At 46.4% G+C, this 21,294-nt stretch overlaps 1 protein-coding gene across 4 annotated transcripts in view; it reads left to right on the top strand.

Annotated features, from left to right (window-relative positions):
* DOCK2 (dedicator of cytokinesis 2) overlaps positions 1-21,294 on the top strand; it is a 1,781,615-nt gene that overhangs the window by 107,499 nt on the left and 1,652,822 nt on the right. For all 4 annotated transcript variants that reach the window (XM_063928256.1, XM_063928254.1, XM_063928255.1 and 1 more), the window contains exon 3: positions 16,509-16,549. In XM_063928256.1, the coding sequence (XP_063784326.1) occupies positions 16,509-16,549 (41 nt within the window). The remainder of the gene's footprint in view (positions 1-16,508; positions 16,550-21,294) is intronic.

Here is a 21,294-nt window from a genome sequence, read left to right as displayed (position 1 = left end):
AATAAAGCTCCGGGCCCCGATGGCTTTTCTAATGAGTTTTACAAATTATTGATTGACAAAATTGATAAACACCTTTTGGGTCTGTTTAACTCAATAATTATTTCAAAATCTATTCCCCTTTATTTTAATAGTGCCACAATTAAAGTCCTCTTGAAACCAGGACGAGACCCCTCCCTCCCTAGTTCCTACCGCCCAATTTCTCTATTGAATTCAGATTATAAAATTTTTGCAAAAATCATAGCTGACCGAGTAAAATTCTCCCTCCCTCACATAATCCATCCAGACCAATCCGGGTTTATTTGGGGCCGACATTCTGTGACCAATGTACGCAAGGTTCTCTCTGTAATCCAACACCTGAAATCACATCCCTCTTCATCACACAATATAGTACTAGCCTTAGACGCAGAGAAGGCTTTTGACCTTTTGGAATGGCCACACCTTTTTAGATCCATGCACCATTTTGGTTATCCCTCATCCTTCATCTCTATTATCCAGGCCCTATACACCTCTCCGATCTCTCAGCTCTATTGTAATGGCTACTTATCCACTCCTTTCGCAGTTTCTCGAGGTACACGGCAGGGTTGCCCCCTTTCTCCATTACTCTTCGCCATCGCTATTGAGCCACTGGCAATTTCTATCAGGAACTCCCCTACCATTCACGGCATTCTAGTTGGGAATATCCCATTGAAACTCGCTCTATATGCAGATGACCTATTACTTTTTCTGTCTAACCCTTTTACCTCCCTACCTTCTTTATTTTCTTTGATATCCAATTTTGGTACACAATCAGGATTTAAGATAAACATGTCCAAATCAGAAATTCTAACATTAGAAGGTCCCAATTCTCTTCCTCAAATTCCCTCAGTCCTTTTTTCCTTATCCATACTTAAAACAGATATTAAATACCTAGGCTTACGTATTCCTTCAGATATTTCCTCATTATATAAACTCAACTATACTCCGTCTCTTGCTAAAATATATTCCCTCTACGATTCTTGGCTAAATTTACCATTATCTATTATTGGAAGAATAGCGGTAGTTAAGTGTATTATATTTCCTAAAATTTTCTACTTGCTTCAAACGCTACCAATTAGTCTTTCTGTTTCTGACATGAAACGTTTTGACCAGGTCACCTCAAGATTTTTATGGCAAAATAAACGCCCTCGAATTGCTTTCCACAAACTACAGACTCATAAATCTCACGGAGGTTTGTCCCTTCCAAACCTAAAATTATATACTCTAGCCACCCATTTCAGATATATTTCAGATTGGCTTCTTTCTAAATCCACATTCACCTCAATTTCTCTAGACACAGCTCTTTTTAGTCCTTACTCTCCCAGTGCCCTTCTTCACTCCAAAAAATCAGATATTCCCTCGAATATTTTTCACCATATCTTGTTCCATGACACTTATTTAGCTTGGATTACCATTAATAAAAAACTGACAAGAAATCCGTCTTCTTCTCCATACATTACTCTTTGGGATAATCCCTCCTTTTATCCTTCGCTAACTAATCCAATTTTCCAAACATGGAAAGATAAAGGACTTTCACTTACCTCACAGGTCTTTGATCCTGGAGGACAAATACTGTCTTTTTCCACTCTTCAAACACAGTTCTCTCTACACACCGCTAACTTTTTCATGTACTTACAAACATGGCACTTTGTCTTCTCATTAGACCCTAAAACTAGACATCAAAACTCAATTGATCCCATTAATTCCCTTCTGCGCCTATTGAATACTATCCCCTTCAGGATAAAACTTCTCTATACTATTCTATTACCGATCTCTAATACGAAATCATGGCATGCACTAGCGTCTACTTGGCAAAACGATATCCCCGACATTAATTCCCCTTTGATTCTCACTGAACATTGCTCTAAAACTTTAAAGTTTCTGAAATCCTCCTATCTTCAGGAAGTACACTGGAGAACTTTACATAGAGCATACATATCTCCAGCTCAGAGAGGACATATGATTCCAGACACTTCAGGATCCTGTTTTAAATGTCACTGCTCTCACGCTAATTTTTTCCACTGTTTTTGGGACTGTGGGAAAATAAAACGTTTCTGGAATAAGGTAATTGTATACTTAAACTTTTTATTCTCCACACATGTTCTCCCTGATCCTCTAGCCTACCTATGTGCGAATTTTAAAAATTGGCTCCCCAACAGAGAACTTTCTCCCCATATTCCGTTGTTGGTTACCATTGTGACACTTGCAAAGAAAGTAATTCTTACCCATTGGATTTCCTCTTCCTCTCCTTCCTTGCAAGAATTAAAGTTAAAACTCTTACAGATCCTTTACTTTGATAGAAATAATACTTTTTCCGACTTGGATAAACATGTTGATCGGTTTTACGCCAAATGGTCCCCATTCATTCATTCTCTAGACTCGTCTACTCAAGATAGAATTATGAAAGTATTTGAAAATACGGACTGGCACCATCTCCGTATAATTGCTAATTCTTAATCCCACTCAACACTGGCCTACTAGTTCATTCTGTTTGGATGATTGTAAAACACTTCAGACTTCTTTCGGTAACAAAGATCAGCTCCCCCCCCCCCCTCCCTTCCTCCCCCCCCCCTCTATTGTCTCTCTTTCTTTTTTCTTTGGTTTTTCTTTTCTCCATGTCTTTCTCTTTCCTTTTCTTTTATCTTTTTCTTTTCTCCTTTTTATTACTAATTTTCTTTTTTATATTCGTCATAGTTTCGCTTGGATAAACACTACAGAATCCTCAATTTATAATCCAATCTGCATTGTATTAGTCGAGGTTTCTTTCCATTTTAATACGCTGTTTTTGGATTAGTTCTTCATGTTAATTGTTTCTGTACTACTGGATTACTGTATTTTATGCAGTTGACGATACATCTTCTTTGTGCATTCACCTATACCTTTGAATAATAATAAAAATTGTATTTGAAAAAAGTATGAAAAAGGTCACAAATTAAAAAAAATTGTGAAAAACTCATGTTGACCTTTTCCATGTCGACCTAATGACCATGTCGACCATCAGTGGTCGACTCAATGTATGTCGACCGCCATCCGTTTGTCAGCAAGTACATTTACTGAATGGCTTGAAAATATGTGCATTTACATTTAAACATTATTATGTGCTTTTAAATGTTTTTTTTTTATTTATTCAAACATTTATCATTTATTTGTTTTTTTATTTTGTAAATAAAGCATACAGTATGTACACCTTTTTTGTAAAGAAATATTTGATCAGTAATTGTATTTATTTTGAATATGCAATCTTCCGCAAACTGCTCTTTTCACAGGTAGCCTTACAGAAAACGAGTTTTATGGTAAGAACTTACCCTTGTTAAAACTCTTTCTGCGAGGTACACTGGGCTCCACAAGTCTGGACACTGGGGTGTACAGTAGGATCTTGATCCGAGGCACCAACAGGCTCAAAGCTTTGACTGTTCTCAGAATGCACAGCGCCGCCTCCTATATCACCCCGCCTCCCAGCACAGGAGCTCAGTTTAGTTAACCAGCCCAATGCAGTAGCAGGAAAAGAGACGACAACGGTTAGTAGCCACATACACCACACTCTCACGACAAGAGAAGTGTCAGCGGCTAATGCCATATCAACCCAAAGAAGCTAAGTGCATCAGGGTGGGCGCCTAGTTAAGCCCAGTGTACCTCGCAGAAAGAGTTTTAACAAGGGTAAGTTCTTACCATAAAACTCGTTTTCTGCTGCGGGGTACACTGGGCTCCACAAGTCTGGACAATGGGGGATGTCCTAAAGCAGTTCCTTATGGGATGGGACACACTGTAGCGGGTACAAGAACTCGGCGTCCAAAGGAAGCATCCTGGGAAGCTGCAGTATCGAAGGCATAGAACCTTATGAACGTGTTCCCGGAGGACCATGTAGCCGCCTTGCACAATTGATCAAGGGTCGCACCACGTTGGCCCGCCCAAGAAGGTCCAACAGACCGAGTAGAATGGGCTGTAATATGAACAGGAGCTGACAGACCAGACTTCACATAAGCATGCGCAAACACCATTCTAATCCACCTGGCCAGGGTCTGCTTGTGAGCAGGCCAGCCACGTTTGTGAAATCCAAACAAAACAAAGAGAGAATCAGACTTTCGAATAGAAGCAGTTCTCTTCACATAGATACGGAGAGCCCGTACCACATCCAAAGACTGCTCTTTGGGAGACAAATCAGGAGAGACAAAAGCTGGAACCACAATCTCCTGATTGAGGTGGAATGAAGAAACCACCTTAGGTAAATATCCGGGACGAGTCCTAAGAACCGCCCGGTCATGGTGAAAAATCAGATATGGGGAACTACAAGACAAGGCACCCAAATCCGACACTCTTCTAGCAGAGGCAATAGCCAGCAAGAACACCACCTTAAGGGAAAGCCACTTAAGGTCAGCTGAACCAAGAGGTTCAAATGGAGGCTCCTGCAACGCTTCCAAAACCACCGACAAGTCCCAAGGAGCCACACCCTGAGTGAAAGCATGAACATCAGGTAAAGTCGCAATTTTTCTCTGAAACCACACCGACAAGGCAGAAATATGAACCTTAAGGGAGGCCAGACGCAGGCCTAAATCTAGGCCCTGCTGTAGAAAAGCCAAAAGTTTGGCTGTACTAAACTTGATAGCGTCATAATGGTTAGATGCGCACCAAACAAAGTAGGAATGCCAGACCCGATGTTAAATCCGAGCAGAGGCCGGTTTCCGGGCCCGCAACATAGTTTTAATGACCTCTTCAGAAAAACCCTTAGCTCTTAAGACTGAAGCTTCAAGAGCCACGCCGTCAAAGACAGCCGGGCTAGGTCCTGGTAGACACAGGGGCCCTGAACGAGGAGGTCTGGGCGTTGTGGAAGTAGAAGTGGACGCTCTGACGATAGGCTTACAGGTCTGAGAACCAGTGCCGTCTGGGCCACGCCGGAGCTATGAGAAGCAGATTTCCTTTTTCTTGCTTGAACTTCCGAATTACCCTGGGCAGGAGTGACACCGGAGGGAACACGTATGGCAGCCGAAACCTCCACGGCACTGCCAGCGCATCCACGAATGCTGCTTGAGGATCCCTTGTCCTTGCTCCGAAGACCGGAACCTTGTGATTGTGTCGAGACGCTATCAGATCCACATCTGGAAGACCCCACCGTTCCACGAGGAGTTGAAACACTTCTGGATGGAGGCCCCACTCGCCGGCATTCACGTCCTGACGAGTGAGAAAGTCCGCTTCCCAATTCAGGACTCCCGGAAGGAATATTGCCGATATTGCCGGTAGATGGCGTTCTGCCCAACGTAGAATCCGTGAGGCTTCCTTCATTGCCAAACGGCTTCGAGTGCCGCCTTGATGATTTATGTAAGCCACTGTGGTGGTGTTGTCCGACTGTACTTGAACAGGACGGTTCTGAATCAAATGCTGGGCTAGGTTCAACGCATTGAAGACCGGCCGCAATTCCAGAATGTTGATCGAGAGGAGAGATTCCTCCTTGGTCCACCGACCCTGCAAGGAGTGCTGCTCCAGCACCGCGCCCCAACCTCTTAGACTGGCATCTGTCGTCAACAGGACCCAGTTGGATATCCAGAAGGGACGGCCTCTGCACATTTGTCGGTCCTGGAGCCGCCAGAGCAGCGACAGACGGACCTCCGGAGTCAAAGAGATCATTTGAGACCTGATCCGGTGAGGCAGGCCATCCCACTTGGCTAGAATCAGCTTCTGGAGGGGGCGAGAATGGAATTGAGCATACTCCACCATGTCAAATGCTGATACCATGAGGCCCAGCACCTGCATTGCCGAATGTATCGACACTTGCGGACGAGAAAGGAAGCAACGAATCCTGTCCTGAAGTTTCAGGACTTTCTCCTGAGACAAGAACAACCTCTGGTTGTGAGTGTCCAACAGCGCTCCTAGATGCACCATGCTCTGAGCAGGGACCAGGGAGGATTTCTTCCAGTTGATGAGCCACCCTTGGGCTTGTAGAAACCAGACAGTCATATCCAGATGATGCAGGAGAAGATTTGGGGAATTTGCCAGGATTAACTAATCGTCCAGATACGGCAGTATCCTGACCCCTTGACGGCGGAGTACCACCGTCATCACCGCCATAACTTTGGTGAAGACTCGCGGAGCCGTTGTTAAACCAAAAGGTAATGCCCGAAACTGGTAATGGAGGTTGCCAATAGCGAACCTCAGGTATTGGAGGAGCAGCCCCTCTGTTAAGTGCCTGCTTACTGCAGCACCAACTGACAAACTGAGCTTCTGTGCTGGGAGGTGGGGTGATATAGGAGGCGGCGCTGTGCATTCTGGGAACAGTCAAAGCTTTGAGCCTGTTGGTGCCTCGGATCAAGATCCTACTCTACACCCCGTTGTCCAGACTTGTGGAGCCCAGTGTACCCCGCAGCAGAAATTTCTTTTTTTAAACATTCAAAAATGTACTGTGAGTAGACACAAAATAATACACCGTTATACAAAATATACAATTTAGGAAAATATTGGTGTTCCTAGCATAGTAATATTCAATGTAGGAGATTTTGTTATAGTGTTTCCCACCCACGTATAAAATGTGCTCAGTGACTGTTTTATAAAGTCATTATATTTGAGGAACAGTGTGGAATAGCTAGACGCAGGCTAGAAGAAAAGACAGAGTATGAGAATATTGAAGAATAGAATTGATAAAAAGTTAATTGTGTTTTTATAGATTGAAACATATGAAGAAAACAAAACAGCAACTGCAATACATGGATAATAAACATCTGATTATATTAAACATATAAATCTTTTAAGATATAGGTTGACATACACCAGAGCCGGCCATAGGTATAGGCAAACTAGGCAATTACCTAGGGCATTTGATATACCTAGGGGCATCAGCAACTTCTGCTGATTAAAATGATATGCGGCATGCCTATATTCTCTGTGTAGCATTTCTTATGCAGGGGTGTAGTATGGTATGCCGGCGGCCGGGCTCCCGGCGACCAGCATACCGGCGCCGGGAGCCCGACCGCCGGCATACCGACAGTGTGGCAAGCGCAAAGGAGCCCCTTGCGGGCTCGCTGCACTCGCCACTCTGCGGGCACGGTGACGCATGCCACGCTATTTTATTCTCCCTCCAGGAGGGTGGTGGACCCCCACGAGGGAGAATAGCTGTCGGTATGCCGGGTGTCGGGATCCCGGTGCCGGTATACTGTGCGCCGGAATCCCGACATTTGGCATACTGAAGACCACCCCTTATGCAGATACAGCCACAGTCTCACACAGTATATAGGCATGCTGCATATCATTTTAATCAGCAGAAGTTGCTTGTGCATCCTAGCCACATAGCAATGCAAATAAGATGCATTTTCATAAAAAAAAGGTGCCTGACGTTAGCATTGAGGCAAGATTTATGAGGACACATCTGTATCCAAGCAGAGGCAGAGGTCACAGTGTTAGTGGCAGTGTTAGTGCTGTGTGCGGGTGGGTTGGTTGTGCAGTAGTGTTCAGAATATGTGTAAGGAGCATTATGTGTGTCATGTAAAAATGCATTAATAATGTGCAACATATGTGTAAGGGGCACTATGTGTGTCATTATGTGTATAAGGGCATTAATAATGTGCGGCATATGTGTAACAGGGTACTACTGTATGTGTGTCATTATGTGTATAGGGGCACTAATAATGTGCAGCAAATGTGTAGAGGGCACTGTGTGTGTCATTATGTGTATAAGGGAATTAATAATGTGCTGCATATGTGTAACCAGGTACTACTGTATGTGTGTCATTATGTGTATAGGGGCACTAATAATGTGCAGCAAATGTGTAGGGGGCACTGTGTGTGTCATTATGTGTATAAGGGAATTAATAATGTGCAGCATATATGTAAGGGACATTATGTGTAAAAGAGCATTAATAAAGGTTGTCATAATGTGTAAGGGGCATTACTGTGTGGAATTATGTGTATAAATGCATTACTGTGTGACATTATGTGTATAAGGTGCTCTACTATGTGGCGTTGCATATAGAAAGGGCACTACGGTGTCGTCTAATATGAATAAAGAGCAATAGGGTGTGGTGTAATGTGAATAAGGAGCAATTCAGTGTGCTGTAATGTGAATAAGGGGCTCTACTGTGAGGAGTAATGTTTATAAGGTAAAGTGATACTACTGTGGGATGTAATATGAATTATGGACACTATCGCATGATCAAATGTGAATAAAGTTGCAGTACTGTGTGGCGTAATTGGAATTGGGGTTACTATTGTGTGGCCATGCCCCTTGCCAGCAAAAACACACCCCTTTTTGGGCTGTGTGCCAAATGTGCGAACTGTTCCTATTTAAAATATAGGGGGGGTACAAACACTAAAATAAGGACTGCTATGGGTGAGGGGTGATGGTGGTGGAAAAGAGGTGCAAAGTCAGAGGCGGAACCAGCAGTGGTGCTAGGGGGCACCAGCCAAAATTTTGCCTAGGGCATCATATTGGTTAGGGCCGGCTCTGACATACACACTGTAGGGCAAAAGATAAGGCAATAACTGTAAAACAAAGAGTGTAATCAGGAGTGTAAACATCTCTGGATGAGGTGATGATACTGAATCACTAATGTACAGGAAACATCAGCTCAAGCAGTAGCGGATCTTGCTATGGGCACACAGGATTTTTGGCCGGGGCGCCGCCTTTCCGGGGGGCGCCGCCGCCGCCGTGGCAAGATCCGCTACTGGTGGTACCCCCCCCCTCCCCTCCCTCCGGTGCTGTGCTGTCACTGCTGTGTGGTGCGCGATGACGTCATCGAGCACGGCATTGTGGGACCGCCACATGGGCGCTAGGTGTCATAATTGACCTCTAGTGTCTATGCTGTGTTATGGGAGAGACGTCATGATGTCTCTCCCATAGATCCGAGGAGCGGCGCCGGCGGCCGGAGACAAAGGTCAGCAGTGGTCGGAAATCAGGAACGGGGATGGTGAGTATTACTTAATTAATTTTTTTTTTATTTTTTTTTGTAAGCGGCACAACTCTACTGGGGGCACAAACGGGGGCACAACTCTACTGGGGGCAATACTACTGGGGGTACGAATGGGAGCACAACTCTACTGGGGGCACAAACATTGACACAACTCTACAGGGGGCATAACTGACCACGCCCCTTTATGAAGCCCGGACCCTATTGTCGCCCGGGGCGCCACAAGTGCTAGAACCGGCCCTGAGCTCAAGGTATAGTGTCAGAAACTATACTGTACATGGAAAAGCTGGCTCATATAGATTTTGGTTTTGTACAAATATTACTGTAATAAACCAGATTTCAATACTGAAAAGATAAAACTAAAATGGCAGGAATTACAGTATGTAGTTACATTTGATGATGTAAAAAAAATATTGAATTATAGATAAATAATCTACATCCAGGACCGCCCGGCAAAACGTCTCTGCCTGTCATTCAGGCAGAGGCGTTCGCATAAGTGAGATGCGATCGCATCTCACTTGTGCACACGCACAGTATAGCATCGCTGATGCAAACAATACTGAATAAGGCCCAAAACTTCTCCACTCCTTTCACTGCTTCATGAACCTCGTATGTAAAAACATATGTAAAAAGCAATCTTATTGTTTTTTATTTTTTTTTATTTTTTAGAAAGGCTGTACATTGTATTGGCTAAAGGAGGGCATCGTGCATCTACACTTATGTATTATCCTGAGTCCAGTATTAATTAAACATTAAATGCAAAATAAAAAAGGATACTTATCCATTATAGCCTGATATTATGCATGCATGTATATTCAAAAGTAGCTGAAGGTCGCCAGACAGTACATCACTAGTGCCCTTGATGAAGGTGTTTTTTTTTAGCCATTTATGTATTGTTTGGGTACACAACTTCCTCCTTGTGCCTCCAAACTACTCTCTCGGCCTGGACTGCCTCCTATACTCATCAGGATGGCCACTACCTTGATCTTGTATTCAGAGTATAACTAATCACCCTCACGTTCTCCCCCATTACCTCAAACACAGGGTCATGGAAGTCTTCCAAGCCTCCTCAAACCCATAGAAACGTTAGGTATCCACACCAATTTCCACATTCACTTCTGAGATTGCTGCTGTATAACACCAGGGCCGTTTCTAGCCAATTTGGCTCCCAGTGCGAGATTTCAAAATGCGCACCCCCCCCCCCCCCCCCATGGCTGTTAAAAAAAAATGCGCCCCCCCCCCCCCCATAGCTATAAAAAGAAAAATCATGCACACGCTCCCGACAAGGGTGTGTGGCCTGATTAAAATGGGCGTGGTCTCATTAAAGTGGGCATGGCCTCATCTGATATCACGGCCACCACAGGGGAAAAAAAATAAAAAGCCCCCATTTTACACATTACAGCAGGCAAGTGTCCCCATTTTACACAGTATGGCAAGCACGTGTCCCCATTTTACACAGTACGGTAGGCAAGTGTCCCCATTTTACAAAGTGCGGCAGGCAGGTGTCCCCATTTTACACAGTACGGCAGGCAGGTGTCCCCATTTTACACAGCGCGGCAGGCAAGTGTCCCCATTTTACACAGTACGCAGGCAGGTGTCCCCATTTTACACAGTACGCAGGCATGTGTCCCCATTTTACACAGTACGGCAGGCAGGTGTCCCCATTTTACACAGTACGGCAGGCAGGTGTCCCCATTTTACACAGTACGGCAGGCAGGTGTCCCCATTTTACACAGTACGGCAGGCAGGTGTCCCCATTTTACACAGTACGGCAGGCAGGTGTCCCCATTTTACACAGTGCGGCAGGCAGGTGTCCCCATTTTACACAGCGCGGCAGGCAGGTGTCCCCATTTTACATTGCGGCAGGCAGGTGTCCCCATTTTACACAGCGCGGCAGGCAGGTGTCCCCATTTTACACAGTACGCAGGCAGGTGTCCCCATTTTACACAGCGCGGCAGGCAGGTGTCCCCATTTTACACAGTACGCAGGCAGGTGTCCCCATTTTACACAGTACGCAGGCAGGTGTCCCCATTTTACAGAGTGCGGCTGGCAGGTGTCCCCATTTTACACAGTACGCAGGCAGGTGTCCCCATTTTACACAGTACGCAGGCAGGTGTCCCCATTTTACAGAGTGCGGCAGGCAGGTGTCCCCATTTTACAGAGTGCGGCAGGCAGGTGTCCCCATTTGAAACAGTGCGGCAGGCAGGTGTCAAGTGGGGGGAAGGAAGGGGGGGAGAGAGAGAGAGAGACTACTTACACATAGAAGATCTTCCCGCTCTTCGGGTCGGGCCGCCTCACCTCCCTCGCGCCGGCCACCGCCGCCTCCTCCAACGCTTGTCTGCTCCTCCTCCAACGTTTGTCTGCTCCTTCTCCCTCTTGAATACTCCTGCTCGGGGGGGCGGGGTTTCGCGGAATGACGCGATTGCGTCGTGACGTCACAACGCAAACGCGTCATTCCGCGAAACCCTAACTACATGCAAAGTGCCGCGGCGGGTGCCCCGTGCGGTTGCACGGCTCGCCCGTCGCTAGAAACGGCACTGTATAACACCTTAACCAAACTTTAGCAATATCCCTCAGTGAAGTGGCTCCAGCTAGCCATCATATTCACCATAGACTTAGAGGTCAACTGTGGCATTGTAAAGTAACAAGACACCTACAGAAACTCTGTAGGTGTACTGTAGCTCTGTAAGCCAGTGATTTATGAGTCATGTTATGAAGCAGAAATAACCACTTTTCTCTGACTTTTTTGACGAACAGAGGGGCTATCACCACTTTGTCCTATGTACCAAGAGGGATACCTGTTTTTTCTTATTTTCTTTTTTTTGCAAATAATGTTTAATTATCTATAAACCATTAACACAATATACAGTGGACATATCAAATCAGGAGACACTGAAAGCTGTTGTTTCAAAAGTCAAAACTATGACAATTTGTCTCTGATGTTATACCTAAAACACTTACTATCTGGCATTAACCATAGTATATAAAAATGAACACTTTAGAAAAACCCAGCATATATTTGAGAAAGCGTATAAAGGGTTCACAGGTGAGCATACAGGTAAAGTAAGGAAAGGAGGAGGGAAGAAAGAAAGGAAAGTAGCCTCACAGCCAATGGTCCAAAAGGCTCAACCAAGCTTAAGGTAAAAACGTTCACACTTCCCATCTGTCACAATCCGGGTAACTAGACACCATTTTCTGCCAGTAACGTGCCTCCTGAGATTGGTTCAGCGTTCCAGGGTCGGGGGTTCAGCTTGCTAGGTGGTATATTGGTTACATTACCTTGTTTGTTGTTCCACAGCACTGGCTCAGCGGCCTTCTCAATGATGTCACATACTATCAGTATGGTGTTCACAGTCCCGCCGCGGCCAGCGCCGCCGCGCACACAATCTTACGGCATTGGAGCCAAAGGTTATGTTCTCTCTGCTCTGCGGCTGCCGCCGTCATCCCTATGCCGTTGTGTGTGAAAGAGTGTGGAACTTTCTGTTACCGCGGCCTTCGTCGCCATTGTAGTTTGGCACATGGTTCTTTTCCCCTTCAAAGCCTGTCATGGGCGCAGCCATGTTGGATGTAATCACATGTTACTCTTTCCACCAATCTGCTGTGCTGCTGGTGCCTGGGATAATTGTCAACCAATGCCTGCTTCCCAGCTGGTATAAATATCCTGTCCTAGCAACCAGGAAGCTGTCAGTGCTTCATTTGTCATTCCGGTGATTCCAGTCTCTCCTCTGCTGTGAATGTTCCAGTCTTCAGTTCTCCAGATACTAGCGCCAGTTTAACACCTTGCGGTGCAGCCTGACTTCCCTGCCTTTGCACTCTGTTCTATTATCAGCTTCCACCAGCAGCTTCCAGCGGTGCCCGGTTTATATTTCCTATCAGGACTTTGCTACTAATATTATTCATATAATTTTTGTGCTACATCTGCGATCCCCAGCATCCATAAGCACTCCCAGCTATGTTCCTTGGGCACCAGTCTCATCTGGCAACACTCAGAGACTCTCAAGAACTGTCTTATTCCTTTTTACAAATAACCACTGTGGTATAAGTTTAATAAAAGTCTTAAAAGTTATTCCCAGTTGTCATGGTCACGCCTTCAGGGTTTGGTGCTGCAGCTGCTCTGCATGTCTAGGAGTTTCATCTCACCTCCTAAGTTCAGCTATCCGTCAGCCCCTGCAACTGAGGCTTCCCACCACCAGTGCCAGCCCTCAGTTGTGACACCATCAAGTTGTAACAAAAGAACCAAGACATATATGAAATAGACGCCAAACCGGCCTTACAAACAACCAACACATGGGTGTCCCAGTAACGACTTATAGTCATCAGAGTCCTTGTATAGCAACCAAGGATATACCAGGTCCCTGTAAAGACCTTTCTGTTTAAGGATGACGATGTGGTGAGATCATCCATCATCATATAGTGCTCTACGCGATTTATTCATAGTGGAAATAGAGCTCAATCTCCAGTGGACTAGTATAATTGCTTTAGAGCCACTGAGGATATGATGGAGTAACTTTTTTTGTATTGTTAATGGGCTCTTCGTACAAGATTCAGCAACCAAATACTTGGGCAGGAGGGCAGATCATCTTGAGTATGAAGCTGTCCGTCTCTGTCACCTTATTCCAAAAAGGTTGAAGAAGAGAACAATCCCACCAAATATGTAATTGAGTGCCAACAGCTGCCATGCATCTCCGGCAAGTGTTAGGAGCACCAGGATACATCTTAGCCAGCAGATTAGGGCAACAATACCAGCGGGAAAACACTTTATAATGTGTCTCCAGTACAAGCACATTTGGTGATTTTGAATAAGTGTTACAGAGTATTTCCACCCAATCATCCTCGCCAATGAGGTCTAACAAGTCAGATTCCCAGTCACACATAAATTTAGGTCTAGTGGAAAAAACCTGACCAATCAGTAACTTGATAATAGAGGAGAGGGAATGTGACGGATAGGACTGGGAGAGACACATGTTTTCAAATGGAGTAGGCTCGTGTCTACCACCTGCCAGAGAAGACCAATTAAAAAAATGTTTCTCGTTATGAGGAAGATCCCATTTATACTAGCCTGAATAACAGGAAAACTAAGTATGCCTGACGTGTCTATTAGTTGGTTCACTCTATGTATACCCCATTATCACCATAGCTGAAATGAATTAAGTGGAATTCCTGAAAGGCAGAGTTTCCAAACAATGGGGTGATAGGGGAAGGAGTGGGCGATAAATGTGGCTGGGCATGCAAACGATGCCAGCAAGAAATAGTTGGATCCAACAAGTGGAGAGTTGGCAGCCAAGGTAGGTCTAGATGTGGAGCTGGAAGGGAGGCTAATTCAGTATCAACCCACTGTTTTCTATCAGTCAGGCTACTTCATTCCATAACTCTCCTGAGATGCACTGTGTAGTAGTAGGAGAGGAAGTGGGGTAATTGAAGACAACCTTCATGCTTCCTTCCAGTGACCGTTTTTTGTGGGCAGTGACTCGCCATTTGGGAGGCAGGGTCCGGACAACGCAGGCATGTCTGGACCATTTGCGAGGCGGGCCGCGGCGGCTGCATGACGTCACACGCAGCCACTGTGACCCAAAAGATGGATGCCCTCCAACATTATTAAGGGCAACCTTAATCATGCAAGCGCAATGCTGTATAGCGATGTGCTTGCATGTTAGTGGGGGGCACTGCGGCCCCCCGCATGTTAAAGAAGCGAGCAATAGTTTTGCGATTTTTCACAAATTTACAACTCAAGCTAAATTAGGCCCTTAGTGTGGTGTGTACAGGATAAAGACATATCATCAATTAAACTATTACTAATATAATTCTAAGTAAACAAAGAAAGATGCGTATTGTAGAATGACAAGGTATGTAGTTATTAATCACTTAACTGACAATTTATTTTAACAAATGGCCCTCAAAAATTGTAAATTTGAAAAAATCATGTAATTAAGTTAAAACATATTTGTAAAAATGAATTAAAATATTTTGTTGGAAAAAAAATATGCCTAGGGGGCACCTCACACTCCTTATGTCCTTATTGCGACATTGTAATATAATGTCCCACTCACCATTGGCAATAGATCCCCATAGATCTGGGGTGGTGATAGATCCTCAGTTGTGTAATCCCACCATCCCTTGTGTAATAATTTACAATTTTTGCACCCTCTTCTCCACCATGACCAGTGTCAATTTGTACTATTTTACTTCATCACCCCTCATGCTTATAGCGCTTCATGGGGTTATTACACGCCCATAAGGCATTATCCCTCCACCACATGCAGAGTACAGTGGGGCATGTCTCTTCACATGTCATCAATGGAGATACTGCACATTGAAGAATTCACCTCAGGACCAGAATACTGTGCCTTGTAATAATAGACTGTATGCTGGGACTATGACTTTTTTAGTGCATTTTGTCATATGGTATGTATGTTTTTCTATGCGTGAAGCTCTGACTGCTCTGCACTTGTGCACAGTACAGCCATCAATGGGTATACCATTGAATGGTTGTGATGTGATTGTTAGTAGCCACTGCATCACTTAATTTGATGTCTGAAGCCCAGCAACCATTCAATGCCAGGCTACTGATGTCCATCTATAATATACATTCTGAATAACCAGTAGACCTAAACATTATATAAATACAATATATAAGTGACACAATACATAAGTATTCTAGTGAAAATTGGTCATCTTTATTATTTAAATAAAATAGTATGTTGATGGAAGAAAGAACAGCCTGCTTATCCGTGGAGCCACTTGACTTAATGCAAGTTCTCTTCACACAACATCTGCATGGGCCTATTGCCCAGATAATAACAGCAGAGAAGGGAAAAGTCTCCGACTCCCATACCAATGGTACACATACAGCCCACCCAACCATATGGAGTTGCTGCCCCCATTAGGGTGAAATCAGCCTACCCAGGGTGTTGAAGGGGAACGTACCCCGCCAATGCAGCAAGATGGCTACTAGACTACCCTTCTTCTTTCCCACCAACTAGTCACAAAACCAACAAAATTGCATGCAAAAAATGGGTGGTAGAGAAATTCAGGAAACAAAGCAGCAGATTACAGATAATCTCCCACTATAAAACTAAAGACATACCCAACCTCCAGGTCCACACAGCAACAGCTATATCAGTGTTATACCACACTGCAGTCCCAAAATGGAGACTACAATGTAAATGATATTTTGCACACAATCTGTCTCAGCCTTGAGGTTTATAAGCCATCATGCTTACCTCAGCCCTCTGTTATTTTTTTTCCTGTAAAGCAGTGGTTCCCAAACTCGGTCCTCAAGACCCCCAACAGTTCATGTTTTCTAGGTCTCCTCACAGAATCTCAAGTGAATAATTAGCTCCACTTCACATGTGGATCTTTTAAATAGTGTCAGTGAGTAGTGAATACACCTGTGCGCCTGCTAAGTGACCTGTAAAACATGAACTGCTTGTGGACCGAGTTTAGGAATCACTTCTATAAAACATTTATTAATATTTGAAACAGAATCCATACTTTAAATTTAATTTAGCCAGTTTGTAATTGAACTTGTACTATGATATGCAAATAAAGTTTAACATATGAAAATTAATTTTTTCATGTTACAATTTGAATTTGTTTTATCTTTAGACTGGTACAGAGGATATCTGGTAAAACAGAAGATGCACGAGGTAAGGTTGAATTGCTTCCTACAGTATCTTTGATTTGATTTATCAGTCATCTTGTAGAGAACACGACTGAATGTCATAACGTGATTGTAAGGATTTATTTTCAGGAAGAGCTTCTGTGTTAATAAAATGCAAATAAATGAATGCCATTTAATTATATTTTTACATCCTTGCATGATGATTATTTTAAACAATTAATTACTTCCCTTTTCTAATTAATTATACCTTATCTATAAATTTACAAATTCATTTCATAATTGATTTTGTCAATCCACATACAGTATATCACTTAGTAATCTAAAAGGCAAAGATCATTAAATCTATGCTGGCATGTAAAGTAATAATGCCAGCATGACACAGTGCAATAGGGACGGCACAGTATGTGCAGGCTCTGACGAAATAGAGTGTATGCCAGCGGCAGAACAATGTAGAGTCGTATACATAAACACAGGGCCGGTGCTAGGGTGTTCAGCGCCCTCCTTCAAAATAGACATTTGCGCCCTCCCATAATTAATAAAGGGACAGTGCACGCTAAAGGCATGCACCGCAAATAAGGGGTGTGGTCTCACAATGAAGGGGCGTGGCTACAGATTAGTACCCCAATTCAATTAGACCACACAGTAGCTCAATCTTATTCACATGACATTACACATAGTGCCCCTAATTCACATTACACTACCTAGTAGTATGTTATAACACACAGTTGTGTTCCTTATACAAAAAGCCCAAAGTAGTGTCCCTTATACACATAATGCCCACAGTAGTAGTGACGTAAGCTGTGTGAAAAGAGAAGAAGAGGAATACGAAAGGGGAGGCAGGAGAAGGTGAAAGGTAAGAGAAACAGTGTGTTGTGAGGATAACAAGGGAAAAGGGGTTTGTTATTGTTGAAAAATGGTGGAAGGAAGATGGAGTACAGATATGATAGATGGGGTGCAAGGAGACAAAGAGAAGAAGGGGGGCAGCCAGATGCTGGGCAGAGACAGGAGGGGAGATAGATACTGGGTAGAGAAAAGTGTGTGACAGCCAGATGCTGTGTAGATAAAGGTTAGGACAGCCAGATGCTGTGTAGATAAAGGTTAGGACAGCCAGATGCTGTGTAGATAAAGGTTAGGACAGCCAGATGCTGTACAAAGAAATGGGAAAGCAACCAGATTCTGGAAAGAGAGGGGAGAGTTGGCAGCCAGATGCTAGGTAGAGAGATGGGGGGAGACAGACGCTGGGCAGACAGAGGGTGGGATAGCCATATGCTGGGCAGAGAGATGGGGGAGACAGATGCTGGGAAGAGAGAGGATGGTGGACAGATGCTGTACAGAGAGAGAGGGGAGGCAGATGCTGGGGGGGGGGGGGGGGGCAGATGCTGGGCAGAGAGAGAGGGGGGCAGATGCTGTGGGGGGGGAGATGCTGGGCAGAGAGAGAGAGGGGAGGCAGATGCTGTGGGGGGGGGGAGATGCTGGGCAGAGAGAGAGGGGGGGCAGATGCTGTGGAGTGGGGGAGATGCTGGGCAGAGAGAGAGAGGGGACGCAGATGCTGTGGAGTGGGGGAGATGCTGGGCAGAGGGAGGAGGGGAGGCAGATGCTGTGGAGTGGGGGAGATGCTGGGCAGAGGGAGGAGGGGAGGCAGATGCTGTGGAGTGGGGGGAGATGCTGGGCAGAGAGAGAGAGGGGAGGCAGATGCTGTGGAGTGGGGGAGATGCTGGGCAGAGGGAGGAGGGGAGGCAGATGCTGTGGAGTGGGGGAGATGCTGGGCAGAGGGAGGAGGGGAGGCAGATGCTGTGGAGTGGGGGGGGTGCTGGGCAGAGGGAGGAGAGGAGGCAGATGCTGGGGAGTAGGGGTTGGGAGACGCTGGGCATAGAGAGGAGGGGAGGCAGATGCTGTGGAGTGGGGGAGATGCTGGGCAGAGGGAGGAGGGGAGGCAGATGCTGTGGAGTAGGGGGGGGAGATGCTGGGCAGAGGGAGGAGAGGAGGCAGATGCTGTGGAGTAGGGGGGGGGAGATGCTGGGCAGAGGGAGGAGAGGAGGCTGATGCTGGGGAGTGGGGGTTGGGAGACGCTGGGCATAGAGAGGAGGGGAGGCAGATACAGAGCAGAGAGGAAGAGAGACAGATGCTGGGCAGAGAGAGAGTGGAGGCAGATGCTGGGGAGTGGGGGTTGGGAGACGCTGGGCATAGAGAGGAGGGGAGGCAGATGCTGTGGAGTGGGGGAGATGCTGGGCAGAGGGAGGAGGGGAGGCAGATGCTGTGGAGTAGGGGGGGGAGATGCTGGGCAGAGAGAGGAGGGGAGGCAGATACAGAGGAGAGAGGAAGAGAGACAGATGCTGGGCAGAGAGAGAGTGGAGGCAGATGCTGTGGAGTGGGGGAGATGCTGGGCAGAGGGAGGAGGGGAGGCAGATGCTGTGGAGTGGGGGAGATGCTGGGCAGAGGGAGGAGGGGAGGCAGATGCTGTGGAGTGGGGGAGATGCTGGGCATAGAGAGGAGGGGAGGCAGATGCTGTGGAGTGGGGGAGATGCTGGGCAGAGGGAGGAGGGGAGGCAGATGCTGTGGAGTAGGGGGGGGAGATGCTGGGCAGAGGGAGGAGAGGAGGCAGATGCTGTGGAGTAGGGGGGGGAGATGCTGGGCAGAGGGAGGAGGGGAGGCAGATGCTGTGGAGTAGGGGGGGGGGAGATGCTGGGCAGAGGGAGGAGAGGAGGCAGATGCTGGGGAGTGGGGGTTGGGAGACGCTGGGCATAGAGAGGAGGGGAGGCAGATGCAGAGGAGAGAGGAAGAGAGACAGATGCTGGGCAGAGAGAGAGTGGAGGCAGATGCTGGGGAGTGGGGGTTGGGAGACGCTGGGCATAGAGAGGAGGGGAGGCAGATGCTGGGCAGAGAGAGGAAAGGGGACAGATGCTGGACAGAGAGAGTGGGGGTGCAGATGCTGGGGAGTGGGGGGGAGGGGGCAGATGCTGGACAGAGAGAGTGGGGGTGCAGATGCTGGGGAGTGGGGGGGAGGGGGCAGATGCTGGACAGAAAGAGGAGGGGAGGCAGATGGAAGGCAGATGCTGGGGAGTGGGGAGGCAGATGATAGACAGAGGAGGGGAGGCAGATGAAAGATGGGCGAGACAGATGCTGGGGAGTCGGGGGGGGGGGGGAGATGCTGGGCAGAGAGAGGAGGAGTGGCAGATGCCAGGCAGAGAGAGGAATGGGAACGGATGCTGGGCAGAGAGAGAGAGGGTGGGCAAATGAAAAGCAGATAGAGGAGGGGGGAGACAGATGCTAGGGAGAGGGGGGATGCTGGCCAGCGAGAGGAGGGGAGGCAGATGCCAGGCAGAGAGAGGAATGGGAATGGATGCTGGGCAGAGAGAGAGGGGGCAGATGAAAGGCAGATAGAGGAGGGGGGGAGACCCATGCTAGGGAGAGGGGGGCATCAGATGCTGGGGAGAGAGAGGAGGTAAGGCAGATGCTGGGGAGAGAGGAGGACAGTTACTGGGCACAGACTATACAGTGACAGACATGCTGCATAGAGAAGAGGCAGAGACAGGCAGGAGATACAGAGACAGGAGCAGTTACTGTGGAGTGGATACAGAAAAGGCAGACTGAATACTCACAGACAGTGTCCATGCTGTGAGTTCTCCGTGTTCCAGGGGTCAGAGGAGCATGTGACAGTCTCTTCCAGTTAGGGGCTCTTCTAATCAGCATGTGCCGAGCTCCTCCAATCACAGCTCGGCACATGCTCTTCTGCTCCTACTACTGAGATCAAGGTGGAGAGGCTCGGGCTCGGCCCCGCAGTGAGTTCCATGGACTTCCCCCGCCACTGCTGCTCTCTCTGGGCCAGATGTACTAAGCCTGAAAAGTGATAAATATCACAGTGATAAAGTACCAGCCAATCGGCTCCTAACTGTCATTTTTCAAACGCAGCCAGTGACATGGTAGTTAGGAGCTGATTGGCTGGCAGTTTATCACTGTGAAATGTATCACTTTTCAGGCTTAGTACATCTCCCCCTCACACAGTCATGTAAGCACCCCCCTCCCTCTCCTTCCCTGTGCTGCCGGTGCCGCTGCCTTTCATGTGACAGGCGCAGTAGCAGCTGACACTTACAGCAACAGCAGCAGAGTAGCAGAGCCACTCCTAGATGGGCCAGGCTCTGCTTAGCGGTTAGCGCTGGGCCTGCATAAACACAATATATTGAAGCGTTCACACAAAGGCAAGTTCGGAGAGGACGTGGCATTGTGGGCTAGACAGCATTGTACAGAATTGTAAATATCATTTTCACCTGTTCTTCGTCTGGCGCCAGTCTGCTCTGGTAGTCTATCACACTAAGCATATTTATAGTGGCAGTCTGCCCACAAAGATGGTGGATATACTGTATGTATACATTTACATAATTTATTACCAGTTATTTATATAGCGCACACATATTCTACAGCACTTTACAGAGAGAATATTTGGCCATTCACATCAGTGAATTCCTTGCATGCAAAGCAGCAGTAGTTACGGGAAGTTTTTGGGAAACTTGGTGTTCCGAACACTCCCAAATTTAGGGTAAACAGGTCATGCATACCTGCGATATCTGTATTTAGAAGTAATGTATTGCATTACCACTAGTGAGAAAATAGTGTAGCCAGAGCTTAACACTATAAAAAATAAAATATAAAAATTGCCAACCGGAAGTAATAATAACGCTGACGTCCAGTAATCATACTGGAGGGCTATAAATGAGAGGAACCAGCTCAACATGGTCACTTGCATTGAAGAAGAGCCACAAAAGGCTCAAAACG

Source organism: Pseudophryne corroboree, chromosome 6 (assembly GCF_028390025.1).
Source record: "Pseudophryne corroboree isolate aPseCor3 chromosome 6, aPseCor3.hap2, whole genome shotgun sequence".
In the NCBI taxonomy this organism is placed as follows: domain Eukaryota; kingdom Metazoa; phylum Chordata; class Amphibia; order Anura; family Myobatrachidae; genus Pseudophryne; species Pseudophryne corroboree.
This window is presented reverse-complemented; position numbering and strand designations above follow the sequence as displayed.